General features: G+C 58.9%; 1 protein-coding gene across 2 annotated transcripts in view; it reads right to left on the bottom strand.

Moving 5' to 3' along the window:
- Positions 1-626: 626 nt before the first annotated feature.
- KLHL26 (kelch like family member 26) overlaps positions 627-13689 on the bottom strand; it is a 28150-nt gene continuing 15087 nt past the window's right edge. Inside the window, exons 2-3 of one of the 2 annotated variants that reach the window (XM_060144818.1) lie at positions 5641-5817; positions 627-3443 (exon numbers count right to left, since the gene is read on the bottom strand). In XM_060144818.1, the coding sequence (XP_060000801.1) occupies positions 1856-3443; positions 5641-5817 (1765 nt within the window). In that variant the 3' untranslated portion in view covers positions 627-1855. Of the gene's footprint in view, positions 3444-5640; positions 6036-13689 lie in introns of both variants that reach the window. The other variant, XM_060144819.1, reaches the window with a different exon arrangement.

Below are 13689 nucleotides of genomic sequence, written 5' to 3'. Positions count from 1 at the left end.
TTCCAGTAAGTCCCTGAGGGCTGCTGTTTTTTCACTTCTATGCCCCTGGCAGTGTGGGCTCCTTACTGGTTCCCAACCAAGTTCTTATTTCCACCCTGCACCCCCATACACACACCCAGCCTCACCCCAGGCCCCGACGGCCACTGCACAGGAGCACCAGGCCTGTGGGTACGTTTTGAGGATGATCCCGGAAGCCCCATAGGGAAGCACAGTGACTTCATGCTTTAGGACCTGCCCTGCTCCTCCCCTATCACAGCCTCTGCGGAGGGGGGCTCCCCAGCTTCCCAACCTGGAGTCCCAGGACTGAGCAGATGGAGACAGAACCTGCCAGGGGCTGTGGGGCTGGCTGATGGCAGGGGTCCGGGTCACCAGGCGCAAGGAACCAGCCTTCTCTGGAAGGCTGCCTTGCCCCAGCTGGTTGCCCTCTGTCTTCCAGGCGCCGGGTGGAAGGACGTCCTAGCCTCCTTTCCTGTTGCCCCCAGGCCTCTGAGCCAAAGGCCGGCCCCACTTCCGGCTCCTCTGCAATGCTGGAAAAGGGCGAGGGGGGAGAGGAGCCCCCAAACATGCAAGGACACGAGGAATCTGCGACCCATCAAGCCCACAAGCTCAGCACTGGGCCCACTCCATCTTTTTACCATAACATTTTTATTAAATAAAAGGAAAGTATTAGGAGACGACGTCTGCTAAGGTATGAGGTTAATTCTTTACATGGCGAGCGGGTCACAGAGACACGACATCAATCGTCCATTAGCAGCAGAAGAGACACTTTAAGTTGCCCCGAGGGTACAAATCCCATTTATAAGACAGTGGTGCTGGCCTCTTAAAAAAAACCAAAAGAGAACAACAACAAAAAAAAATGGTTTTGAGGTTTAGACACCAAAGCAAATGTGGCTGGAGATGCCGCAAAGCCCTTGAAGGCAGAGGCCTCACAGCCCGCCTGACTTCCCACGCAGGGTGGGCACAGGCCTGCGGCATGTCAACCTGAACACAGGGTTGGGGGGAGCAGAGGGCTGGAAAGGGGGAGAAATAAAAAGCACGGGACAGGCCCGTGGAATGCAGATGCACTGTGAGATTCTGAAGCAGGCGTCCCCTTTCATTCATGGGACCGGGACAGGGATGAGGAGAGTCAGCCCGTTCTTATTAAGGCCCCACACATCACCCAGGGCCAAATGGGAAGGCCTGATGCCCGTAAGGACGGTCTCTGGGAGCTGGCTGTGTTGTTTTTCCTCCTGAAAGCGGATGACAGAACACCCTGAAGGTGCTAAGACCCAGGCCAGGAATAGAAATGAGTGCCGGCTCCCTCCTGCCCAGCAGCTCAGGCTTCTTGGGGAGGCGGAAACGTGCCCTTCTGGCCAACCCGAGCCAGGTACTTGCCAGCCGCTTCTCCTGCTCCTGGAGGTCCATATGTTAGAGACTTGGGGTATGTTTATTTTAAAAAGGACGCATGCAACTCATGGGGGTTGGGGGGAATTTGGGGATCAACCGGGAACGAGTTCGTATCTGCATTTCTCAGACCTCCAGGCAGGGGGAGGGGAGAGAAGTGGGGCAAAGCCACACCACGACGCCCCAAAGGAGACCCCGATTCCCGCCCGCCAGCCAGCCAGCGAGAACTGAAGGTGGGCGAGGAAACCGCCTTGGGTGTGAGTTTGCTGCCACATCAGCCTTGTTGCTGGCAGCCTCCCCCACTGGGCACAGAGCCAGAATCTGCTTCAGGAAGGAAGGGGGGGTGAGGAGGGTGCCTTATGCGAGACCAGCCCGCGGGGGTGGGGATTTGAAGTTCCCTGCCCAGACACGCACCCGCCAAGCCCCTCGCAGAAACAGCAGGCGGCCAGGCCGGGAACCGGGGTCTGGGGAGCTACCTCCTGGTCCTGGCCCGGGGCAGCAGGACGGGGGCACAGGCGATGCCGGCAAAGGACTCCGGGAAGTGCAGGTCGCGCTCCCACTCATCCGTCTCGGTGTTGTACACCTGCACGATGCCTGTCACGTTGTTGAGACGCCAGTTGTAGCCCCCAACGATGTAGATCTTCCTGTCCAGCAGGCAGCAGCCGGCCTCTGACTGTCCGGCCCGCATGGGGCTCACACTGGTCCACTGGTCCGTCTCGGGCACGTAGTACTCCACAGCCAGCACGTCGAAGCAGCGGTCAACGTGGTCCATGCGGCCACCGAGGGCGTAGATGCGGCCGCCGGCGCCCACCATGGCGTGGAGCACTCGGGGCTCGCTCATGGGAGCCTTGAACTCCCACTGGTCGGCCTCGGGGTCGTAGCAGTGCAGGGCCTTCTTGTCCTCCACCGAAATGCCGTAGCCGCCCGAGATGTAGAGGCGGCCCCCAGACGAGGCACCCGCGTGGCCCCACGTGCGGCGCTTCAGTGAACAGGCGTAGCCCCACTCATTGCGCCGCGGGCAGTACCTCTCAACTGAGGCCAGGCTGCCGGCCCGGTTGCGGCCACCCGTGGCGTATACCATGCCGCACAGCACGTTCAACTGGAACTGGATTCGGCTCTCCTGCATGGCCTGCAGGCGCAGCCAGCGGTTCAGGTGGGGGTCGTAGCGGTAGCAGGAGTCCACGGCGCCCTCGCCACTGCGGTACTGCAGGTGCTGACCCCCGGCCACGTACACGAAGTTGTCCAGCACGGCTACGCACGTGTGGCTGCAGCCCACCTCCATCTCCGTCAGCTCACGGAAGTGACGGGACCCCGGCTCGGGCAGCTGGTACACCTTGCTGCTGACCGAGCGGTCGCTGTCGGTATAGGGCGTGCCACCGAAGGCAACCAGCGAGGGCACATCCGAGCGCACGGCTGTGCGCGGCGACTGCATCTCATGCTGCCGGAAGGGGAGCACCTGGTAGTTGAAGGCCTCCAGCAGGTACTGGCGGCACAGCACATCCTCCACCATGATGTCTAGCGTCTGCACGCTGTCCACCAGGTCTGAGGACCGCATGAGCGGGAAGCGGATGTGGCAGAGCACGTGGCTGGCGCGCAGCCGCCGGGCAGGGTCGTGCTGCAGCCAGCGGACGGCCACACGGAACAGGTCAATCTCGGCGCAGCTCTGCAGCCGGTTGCTCTTCAGGAAGAAGACGAGGCGCTCCAGCGGCAGGTGCAGGAAGTCCTCCTCCTCGGCAATCTGCAGGAAGTGCCGGAAGGTGAAGGTGTCCACCGATTCCTTGAGCGAGGCCAGGCTGAAGGTGGTGGCCATGTGGCCAATGTTGAGGCAGGTCTCCACGCTCATGGCGGCCTTGAGGAACTCCTCACACAGCTCCACCACGGGCAGCATCTGCAGGAACACGGCTGCACCCAGCACGTCCTGCACACAGTCCAGGTCCAGTGTCACCTCGGCACTGTAGGCAAAGTCGATGATGTGCTGCAGGCCGCGGGCCGACACGCCCTTCAGCTCAATAACGTCCTGGCTCGTCTCCCTCATGCCGCCCGTGAACATGGCCCTGAAGGTCAGAAACATAGCATGTGGGCTCGGGGCAGCCAAGGGGCACTGTGGCTGCCCGAGCATGGCCTGGCCCCAGGACACTGTGAGCAGGGCACGGCCGGCCAGGGGAAAGCAGGCTGGATGCTCATTAAAGACAGGCAAAAAGGAAAAGACTTTTAATCCACCCCTAGCCATGCATCTTCCTACAAGCAGCAACTCCCCACTCTGCCCCCCTACGTGGAGCCCTGCCTGGCCTCACCCAGAAGTGTGCGGTGCTGGGGCCCAGCTGCCTCAAAGGGTGGGGACCAGGGGCTGCTCGCTGCGGGGCTGGTGCGGCTGTGCAAGAGACGACCAAACCTTGGCTTTGGCTTTGGCTCTGGCTCTGGGGACAGGTCTCCAGCCCCACATTAACACCCAGCCCTGGACGACCACGCCGGCGGCAAGTTCAGGAGACAAGGCAGGGACCCCCGAGGGCACTAGGCACTGTGGTTCACAGAGCCCAGCCCCTCACGTGGGCAGCTGGCTCCACGTTCCCCAGCCTGGGTCACTGTCACATGGGTTGGGGAGGGGTGAGGGTGCCCAGGTCAGAGTGCCATTCAGGGGGCGGTGCTAGGGTCCCTGCCATCTCCAGAGGCTTACGTGGTCAGGAAAGCCCCCTGAGAATGGCCCAAAGGAACACCAGCCCATCGTGAGACCCGCCCCCCAGCAGCAAGTAACCCCAGCTCTGTCAGCGGTGCTATCCTGCTCTGAGAAGCAGTGTTAATGTGAGCGCTGCTGAGAGACGTAGGCCCTGGGTCACAGCTCCCCATGGCCTTTGAGGGCCCCCCACCAGGAAGAGGGGTGAGAACCCCAGTGCCTGCTCAGGGTTCATGGCAGGTTCTAGAAGATGGCGTGTGCTCCAGCTTGGGGCAAGCTGGCATTTCATCATAATTATAACTACCATCAGCACACGCCTGTGACAGCCGTCTGAGGGGAGAGAACTTCCCGACATTGCCCGACAGATGCCCGTCCCCTAGTCGCACACCCAGTGGGCCCAGCTCAGGCCCCAGAGGAGGGACAGCTGAGCTTGGTGCTGCCGTGCGGCCACTGACTAACAACCCCCCAACCCTCCACCGCAGTGCTCTACCAGCCCCCTGGACCCTGCCCCTTCTTGTCCCCGCGAGTCCCGTCAGCCCATCGAAGGCAGAAGCAATCACGGTGACGGTGACGGGAGGGAGCATTGCCTTTTAAGGCCTCTCCAACTGCAGTGCCAGCGCAGAGGAGCCTTTAAAGGGCATTTCTGGCTGGGCCGGCCCGCCCGTCCCCAAATCCAGAATAAAAATAGAAGCGGCGCCCCAGATGGCTTGGCTGCTCCAACTCCCCAGAATGGCCCCTCTGAGCCCGTGGGGCGGGCAGCCAGGGGGCGCACCAGGCAAGGCACCCCAGCTGCGAGGAACATGCAGCCCAAGACGGGCACCTGGGATGGCAGGTGGGAACGCTTCGGCCACCCCTGGCAATGTGGGGCTGAAGAACCACCCCCAGGGCGGCACCCCAGCTCTCTCTGGTGTCAGGAGGAAGCTTGCCAGCTGGTCACTAAGGGAATGAGGGAGACTGTCCCCAGCCTGTGACAGCCCCCAGCTGATGAGAATGGCCCCCAGCCCTGCTCCGTGGGGCCCTCGCTCCGCTGCCCAGCCAGGCACAGGGAAGGAGCTTTCAGGAAAGGGCCTTTAGGGTAGAGAGACCTGTACACCCAGCAAGGCCTCACTCATCACGTGGGGCCTTGGACAGAGCCTGGCGCACACAAGGGCAGCCGAGCAGGTGTCCCTCCCATCCCTCAGCCTGAGCACAGGTGCCATGAGGGCAGAGCTCGTGCCTGTCTTATCCCTGCTAAATCCCCAAGGCCTAGAACAGCGCCTGGCACATGCAGACATCACATAAAGACTTAGAAGGAAAACCTGACGGAGCCCTGCCACCTTCGCAGGGCAGAAGCTGCTCATCGGGCACCCACCTCTGTGCCCCAGGCATGCTCTGCTTGTCTGCTCAGTGTCCCCCACAAGTTTGAATAAGTAGCAAACCTGGAAAAACCTGCAGGCTTACTGGACTTCTCTCTAAACCCAAAGATGGGCTAACCCCAGCCATTTTCCCTCAGAGCCATCCCCGGCTAGATGCCCAGCCCTGAGATCTTCCCTCTTAGAAGGGCAGCACCCTCCACCCTGCCCCTGGGGGCCCACGCTCACCTGAAGTAGTCGCTGCAGGCGGCCAGGACCACCTTGTGCGCGTGAAAGGTCTCTTGGTTGATGGTGAGCACGACATCCAGGAGCTGGCCCTGGGCGCGGAGGGCGGCGAGGCCCTGCAGGAGGCTGGTGCTGTGGCCCGGGGCTGAGAAGGTACACTTGAGGGCCCCGTTCTTGTCGGCCATGCTGGGGGAGAGCAGAGGTGGGCAGGTGGCTCACCGGCCTCAGGGCCGTCTGGTCCCTGGGCAGGCTTGGCAGGGCTCTGAAGCTGCCCCGGGTGGAGGCAAAATTGCCAGAACAAGCCCCAGAGAAGTGGAAACCAGGCCTGGGTCCCAATGGTGTCTGCCACCTGCCTACTGACTGGCCGTGGCAGTGGATGCGCCTCTCCAGCCTCCATTTGCCGCCTGTGAAATGGGCGGGGTTTGATGCAGGACCTGCAGAGCCTCCCGCATCCCTTTTTTTTGTATTTGAGATGAGATTCACATAACATTCATCATTTTAAAGTGTACAATTCAGTGGCATAAAATCCACTCACAATGTTATGCAACCATCACCTCTATCTAGTTCCAGAACATTTCAGCACTGTGAAAGAAGACCCACACCCATTACCAGTCACCCCCACAATCCCACTCCCCCAGCCCCTGGCAACCACTAATCTGTCTCCTGTAACTATGGATTTGCCTGTTTTGATGCTTCATATAAATGGAATCATGCAACATGAGGTCTTTTGTATCTGGCTTCTTTCACTCAGCCTGATGCCTTCAAGGTTCATCCATGTTGTAGCGTGTGTCAACGCTTCATTCCTTTTTATAGCTGAGTAATATTCCCCTGTGTGGACACACCATAATTCCTTTATCTGTTCACCCATCTATGAACCTTTGGGTTGCTTCCAACCTTCTCCTCTTTAAAAATTTATTTCATTAGCTTTCATTCTAAAATGACCTGTGCTGGGGCTTCCCTGGTGGTGCAGTGGTTAAGAATCTGCCTGCCGATGCAGGTTTGAGTCCTGGTCCGGGACTATCCGACATGCCAAGGAGCAACTAAGCCCACGTGCCACAACTGCTGAGCCCGCGCTCTAGAGCCCACGAGCCACAATACTGAAGCCCGCGCGCCTAGAGCCCGTGCTCCACAACAAGAGAAGCCACTGCAATGAGAAGCCCACGCACCGCAACGAAGAGTAGCCCCTGCTCGCCACAACTAGAGAAAGCCCGCGCACAGCCACAAAGACCCAACGCAGCCAAAAATAAATAAATAAATAATAGCAAATAAAATGTCCTGTGCCTACTGAGTGCTCGTTTTAAGGAACAGGACTCTCCATGTCACCTCACTGTCCCCTGTGCCCCAGTGAGCCATCTCCACGAGTAAGCCCCTCTTCTCTCCCCTGCAGGAGGCGGGGTGGGATTAGTTGCCAGCGCAGAGCTCCAGCACAGGTCTGAAGGAGGAACTTGAAACCTGCAGCCTCCCGGGTGGCACTAAGCCCCGGGGTTGGGGGTGCCACGGGCCAGCTTCTCACCGTGGGAGAGGGAGAGCCACCTCCAGCGGGTGCTGACCTTCAAGGTCCAGCCACTCTGACACCAGCCAGCATGCCTCTTGTGCCCTGTACCCCAGGGGAGGGCGGCCACACGACCATCAAGTCACCCTGGCCGTTTACGGAAGAATTCGGCCCTGGCTGCACTCGGTGGATGCCCAGTCGAGGGGAAACGCCTGTCAGTCCTACCTTTCAGGGACACGCTGAACAGGCTGTCCGCAGCCCCAGAGCTATAAGAGGACGCAGGAGGACTGAACCCGGGCCCAGGAAACAGGAGGTTGCGTGGGATCTTCCCGTCACCAACGTAAGGAAGCCATAAAACCAAGAATAACTGCCCTAAGATGGATTTACCTATGGGGGCAGTTAGCTGGGGATGCGACAAGTAAAACAGATTCCTGCACCTCAAAATGAGGATGCACAAGGCAAAGGTTGTCTTGGAATAAAAATAAAGTTTTGAAAAGGAGAGGGGTGGAACTAACCCAAATGCCCATCAGTGGATGAATGCATAAACAAAACGTGGTATATGAATACAACGGAATATTACTCGGTCATAAAAAAAAGAATGAAACTGATTCATGCTACAACATGGAAGAAACTGGAAGACATCAGGCTGAGTGAAAGCCGCCAGACACGAAAGGCCACGTGTTACATGATTCCATTTATATGAAACGTCCAGAAATCCACAGAGACAGAAAGTAGATTAGTGGCTGGGGGAGGGGGGGTGTGGAGTGCCCGCCTGAGGGTACAGGATTCCCTTTGGGGTGATGAAAACGTTCTGGAACTAAACAGAGACGATAGTTGCACGACACTGTAAAAGCACTAAATGTCACTGAATTATATACTTTAAAATGGTGAATTTTAGGTTATATGACTTCCACCTCAAAAACAATACAAAACTCAAGGACATCTGAGCCTTCTCAGGTCCTGGGCAAAACCCTGCCATGACCTCCAGGGCCTCACAGCATACAAGGTCCTCTGTGGCCCAGCCCCTATCACTCCCACTCGCTTCCCCTCATCCCCTACCACCCCCCAGCCCCTGTCCCCTTTGCTGTTTCATCTCGGAAAACTTTTGTAGAAATGCAGAGATAAATGAGTAGTTTAGGAGGCCCTAATACATCACTTCCTCCTCCAAACACAGCAGAAGCGGGCAATGCCCATCAGCCTCCATGGGGTCAAGAGCCTTCCCAGGACTCTCTCAGCCCCCACACCCCACCCCAGGCAAAGGCCATCCTCCCCAGCCCTCTGCTCTCTCCCCATGGCCTCTGGCTCTCTGGAACTTGCTTTCCCATTCCTGGGACTGACGCCTGCCTCTGCCCACAAATGAGGGCCAGGAATGTGGGCACTGGTCTTTCCAAGAAAGCAGGAAGAGAAAGAAGGCTCCTCGACTCCTACTGCCCACCAGCTCCCAAAACACAACCAAGGGGTAAAAGAGCTGACGCCGGGCACAAGACACACAGTTGCTGCTGACGGGAGGTCCCCGGCTCGCACAGGCCGCCCCCATCAGCGGCCTTCTGCAGAGCCTAGGGAAAAGGGGTAAACCATCCAATGGGTAGAGGGGCTGCAGGGCCCTGGACACTGCCTGCAGGCCTGCGAGGTGCTCAGGATTCCGAAGGTGTGGGGACGTGGCGGGGGGACAGGGGACGTGGCAGGGGGACACCACCTGCGGTTAGTGGAAAACCATCCTGTCTCTGGGAGGCAGGAGCACATGTGACTCAGAGCCCAGCGCTGTGGTCATCTGAGCTGGTGATACTGGGACGCCAGTGGTGTCGGTAGCCAGATCCTGGGTTTGTCCTGGAGGCTGGGTGTGCAGACCGTGGAGGGAGGGAAGGAAAGGGACCCAGGAGGACCCTGAGTCTCTAGCTTGGCTGAGTCGCCTCTCCCCACGAGGTGGAGGGGACGCCCACCTCACACGCCCCCCTCCTCTCCCAGGCAGGAAGCAGCCAGTGCTGCGGCATCCAGCCCATCCTTCCTGACTGGGTCACTGCTCGGATCCGAGTCTCTGCTCTTTTGGTTTCCCAAGAACCCCACCTGACCCATGTTCTGAAGATCACGAAGAGAATGTCATTGGACCCTCAGGATTCAGAAGGCCTCCAACTGTACCCACCCACTGGCCAGGGCTGCCCTCAGCCATACAGGCCCTGCCAGGACATCTCCAGGGACAGGGTCTTGCTGTGTCCTCTCGGCGACACCCTGTGACGGGCCTCTGGAGCGCCGAGCCAAAGCCACATCCCACATGAGCCTCCAAGGACCCTTGAGGTGCTCAGATCCATCCCCCCCTCCCCCCCTCTCCTCATGGGCTTTTTTGTCAGCCCCTTGTCTGTTTCTCATGGGTGGGAGGACACAGCATGAATGAGACAGAGCAGACCTGCCCTCGTCGGGTGCACAATCGGGAAATGGGGAACCGAAGTGGTCACATCATCCACAACTGGCTTCACATCGAAGCTATGAATGTCCCAGGGGGAGGAGACAGGAGCTGGGAGCAGAGAGGTGCAGAGGCCAGAAAAAGTGGGGGTGTCCCCGGCTTCTCCTCCCAGCTCTGCCACCCCTGAGGTTAGACAGTGACGCCCAGCCTCTCCCTGGGAGCAGAGGGCTTGGCTGCATCCTGGGTGTTGGCCCTAAGGCCCGACTTCCACAAACGGCCGCCCCTGTGCAGAGCCACCTCCCCTCCCAAGACGGGCCCCCTCCTGCCTGGGGCCAGGTGCTCCACCTTCCCTGTGCAGCACAGTGGCCTGGGATCAGGGACGGCTGCTGTGACCCCTTGGAACCTCCCTCCCAGGAACAGGGTGCAGAGAAGAGGTGTGTCTCAAACCAGGGGCCGTGTTAAGATGCAGACACAGACGTAGACTTGGCCAGTCTGGGTAGCCCCGGGCATGGCAGTGCTGTTCTCTGCAGATGTCACTCAGCACAGCAGGGGCTGCGGGGTGTGAGGAGGTGACACGCAGACAGCACCTGTGTGCCACTTTCATCACCAGGATCCCCTAGAGTCATCCAAGCCTGGAGCCTGGCCCTGAGCAGAGTGTCTGGAGGGTTGGGCCGGGACCCAAAGCCTGGGAGGTGAATCTTGGCCAGACCCACTCCAGAAAGACTGCCCGGGCTGCACCACGGCCCTTGCTGCTCCAGGCTCTGGCACCTGGTGTGAGGAGCAGAGGGCAGGATTCCGAGGCTGCCCTGCTATCTGCCAGCTGTGTGACTAAGGCACGTTCCCCGGTCCTCTGGGTCTTCATTTTCTCAGCTCTCAAATGGGGCAGGCAGAACTGCCCTGGTGGTCCAGTGGTTAAGACTCCACACTTCCACTGCAGGGGGCACGGGTTCGATCCCTGGTTGGGAAATAAGATCCCGCATGCTGCTCAGCGCGGCCAAAATTTTTTTAAAAGGTGGGAAGGGGCAGGGAGGAGCAGATGTCACAGGGCTGCCATGAGGCTCCCCGGCCCCCATCACCTCCTGGGAAATGAGGGACCACAGACCCCCTACTTCCCCCAGCTTCACTTTGGGCTGGCAAAGTGGGGGGCTACATCCTGCCACCAACCATACAAGCCACTCGCATGCCTTTGAATGGGGCCAAGTGCTTGGGAACTTGAAGCTTGGAACCACCCACAGAGCACCAGCCCACGGCAGGTGTCAAGTGAGCCTGGCTGGCCTCTTTGTGGACACCTCACCTCACAGATTTGGTATATTCCCCCAACCCAGCATTTGACATTTTGCTTTTAGCTGGCCTCAGTTTTTTCTTAGAAGTTCCTCTGAAAGTGTGAGGCGAGCTGGGAGGATTTCCTGTGCTTCCTCTGAGCTCTGGGGACTGGCGTGCCTATGCATGTTTTCACCAGAAGAAAGATCTCCCACCAGAGGCAACTTCATCCTGGGGCTGCTTGGTCCCTGGACATATATTTACAGTGGTCCTCCATATATAAAGAGCACCAAGAAATCAATACAAAGCCAGCAATGTCACAGAAGGATGTGGGTTGACGGTTCCTAGGAAAGGAAGCACAGCTGGCTGGAGAGACCTAAGACTCAGCCTCGCTCACGATAAGGGAAGTGTGCTTGCCAAAGGACTGGCTTCACCCCTCAGGTGGGCAGAGTCATGGGGTGGGCCATCTGGCAGCAGATGCTCTTGTCCATTCCCAGCAGGAGTGCGAAGAGGGACAACTCCCAGGCAGGCAGTTTGGTAGACCTAGAAAAATTCTAAAGGTTCACATCCTTGACCTAGCAGGTCTACTTTTGGGATTTATCTGAGATATACTCGCATGTGCAAGTTGAGAGATGTGTGAGGATATTTACCAAATACCATTTCTGGGGGCTGAAGATGGGAAACAAGCTAAACACCCTTTAAGGAGGTACAAAGGGCTGCCCTCCAGCAGAGCACAGAGGCCGTGCATACTCTGAGCGTTAAAACGCTCCTCTGCTGGAGTTAGGACACCCCGGCCCAGGAAGCCCTACAAAGCCCATAGCACTTCTGCTTACAGGGTGTGGAGCCCAAGTTGCACCAAGGGGGTAGGAAACAGCCCCTTTCTGCACGCCTCATCCTGTCCCAGGCGCTCCTCCTCGTGCCCCCAGCAAGGCTCATGGTACCTCACAAGGCTGGTTTCCTCCTCCCATCTCACCGGTGGGACAACTGTCTCTGAAGCCCCCACCGCTACCCCACACACACCTCACAGCCTCTGGGGAACTCAGGGAAGGAGGGAGGAAGCCGGCAGGGGCCAGAGTCCCCAGCCTGGACAGAGAAGCAGGCTTGGCTGGGCGGAGGTGGGCAGGAGGAAGAGGGAGGGCCAGGGCCTGGGACCGATGACTAAGGGAAGGACCCATTACTCAGGCCTGCCCAGACAGGGGGCGGCTGGCGAGGCGGGGCCCCGGGCCCCCAGGAAGGCGGCAGCGGCAGCCCTTGAGCTAGTCCGAGTCTCCAGACGGCCACCCAAGCCACGGTCACCCGCACTGAGTCATCGGAGCCAATGCGTCAGCAGCCGGGTCAGGGCGTCTCTGGAGGCCACTCACTGCCTCCCCAGCTGCACCCTCAGCCTGGACCTGGCCTCTGACCATGTGCTCCCCACTGTCCTGACCCCAACCCCCGTGCTGTGTCTCTCTACCACTGTCATCAGGCACCCCCAGCCATGTGCAGTCCCGTGCTGAACAAGGGAAACAGCTGCTGCCTCCCTCTGGATGTCCCTGCACGGGAGCTGACAGCCAGTGGGACTAGGTGGGGTAAATGCCCACCTGTGGCAGGATCCCCACAACCTCCAGGCGTCCCCAGCCTTCTGAGCCCATTGCCCATGCTGTCGCTGGATCCTTGCTGGCGCCCCCTGTGTGGGCTCCTTCCTGCCCCCCATTCTTCATGGGGTCACCCCCCAAATATACCACCCCCCAAATATCCTTGCCTCAGGGCCTGCTTCGGGGGGACCCAAGGCAGGATGGCCTAGTGAGGGACAGCCACAGGAGGTGCAGAGCCACACCAAAAGTGACAGAGCCCCGCGACGGCGGTAGGGGCTGCCTTGGGAGCAGCACTTGGTGGGGAGGGCGCTCCCCTCCTCCTGCCCTCGCCCGGCTGCTGGCCCTGGTCTCCACGGTCGGTTTCCCAAGCCCACAGGAGAGATATGAAGCCCCGGAAAGTTTTTTTCACTGGAATGTCCAAAAAAAAAAAAAAATGGGAAAAGGCAAGACCAAGAAAGAATTTCATGGAAACATTTCTTTGGGGTTTTGTAAACTCCTTTCCCACCCCCACATGGAGCCCAAAGCTCAGGCCAGAACAGAGTCTGACGGTATTGCCCCTTTAACATACTGTTCTTACATGCAAATTCCCTCACTTCCCCTCAAAACAGAGAGCACTTCCACTTTCAAAGCCAATTTTGGTTTTATTGTCCATGTGGCTCGATGGAGCACAGCAGCGCAGTGCAGCTGGTTGGCTCACACCCCAGCTGATGCAGTACCAGGGAGCTCCAGGCCATTCCACCTTAGGGTCCTGGGTGCATCAGCAGGGAAGACACTGCACTTGGAGTGACAAAGGGAGATAGAGACCCAGAGAGGGGGAGAGAGACCCAGAGAGAGAGAAAGAGACCCAGAGAAGGGGGACAGAGACCCAGAGAGAGGGGGACAGAGACGGGGTGGGGGGGGAGACAGAGGTTGGGGGATGGGGATGGGGCTCTCTAGCTGCAGATGGAGAAGCGCCGGCAGCCCACTGGTGACCTCCTATCCAGCCACACTGGAAGCTTCTCTGGCTTCCCCTTCCTGCCCGCCTCAGACCCTTCACAAAGCAGGCTCACTGACAGAGCACATGCTGGGCACAGCCCTTCACGAAGAACTTCATCAATCCCTGGCCAGCCCAAGAGGTCAGTGCAGCAAGTGTCCCTTTCAAGATGGAGAAACTGGACTTCCCTGGTGGTGCAGTGGTTAAGAATCCGCCTGCCAATGCAGGGGACATGGGTTCGATTCCCTGGTCCGGGAAGATCCCACATGCCGCAGAGCAACTAAGCCTGTGCACCAGAACTACTGAGCCTGCGCTCTAGAGCCCGCGAGCCACAACTACTGAGCCCACGTGCCACAGCTAC

The sequence above is a fragment of the Lagenorhynchus albirostris genome, chromosome 3, assembly GCF_949774975.1.
Source record: "Lagenorhynchus albirostris chromosome 3, mLagAlb1.1, whole genome shotgun sequence".
Taxonomy (NCBI): domain Eukaryota; kingdom Metazoa; phylum Chordata; class Mammalia; order Artiodactyla; family Delphinidae; genus Lagenorhynchus; species Lagenorhynchus albirostris.
This window is presented reverse-complemented; position numbering and strand designations above follow the sequence as displayed.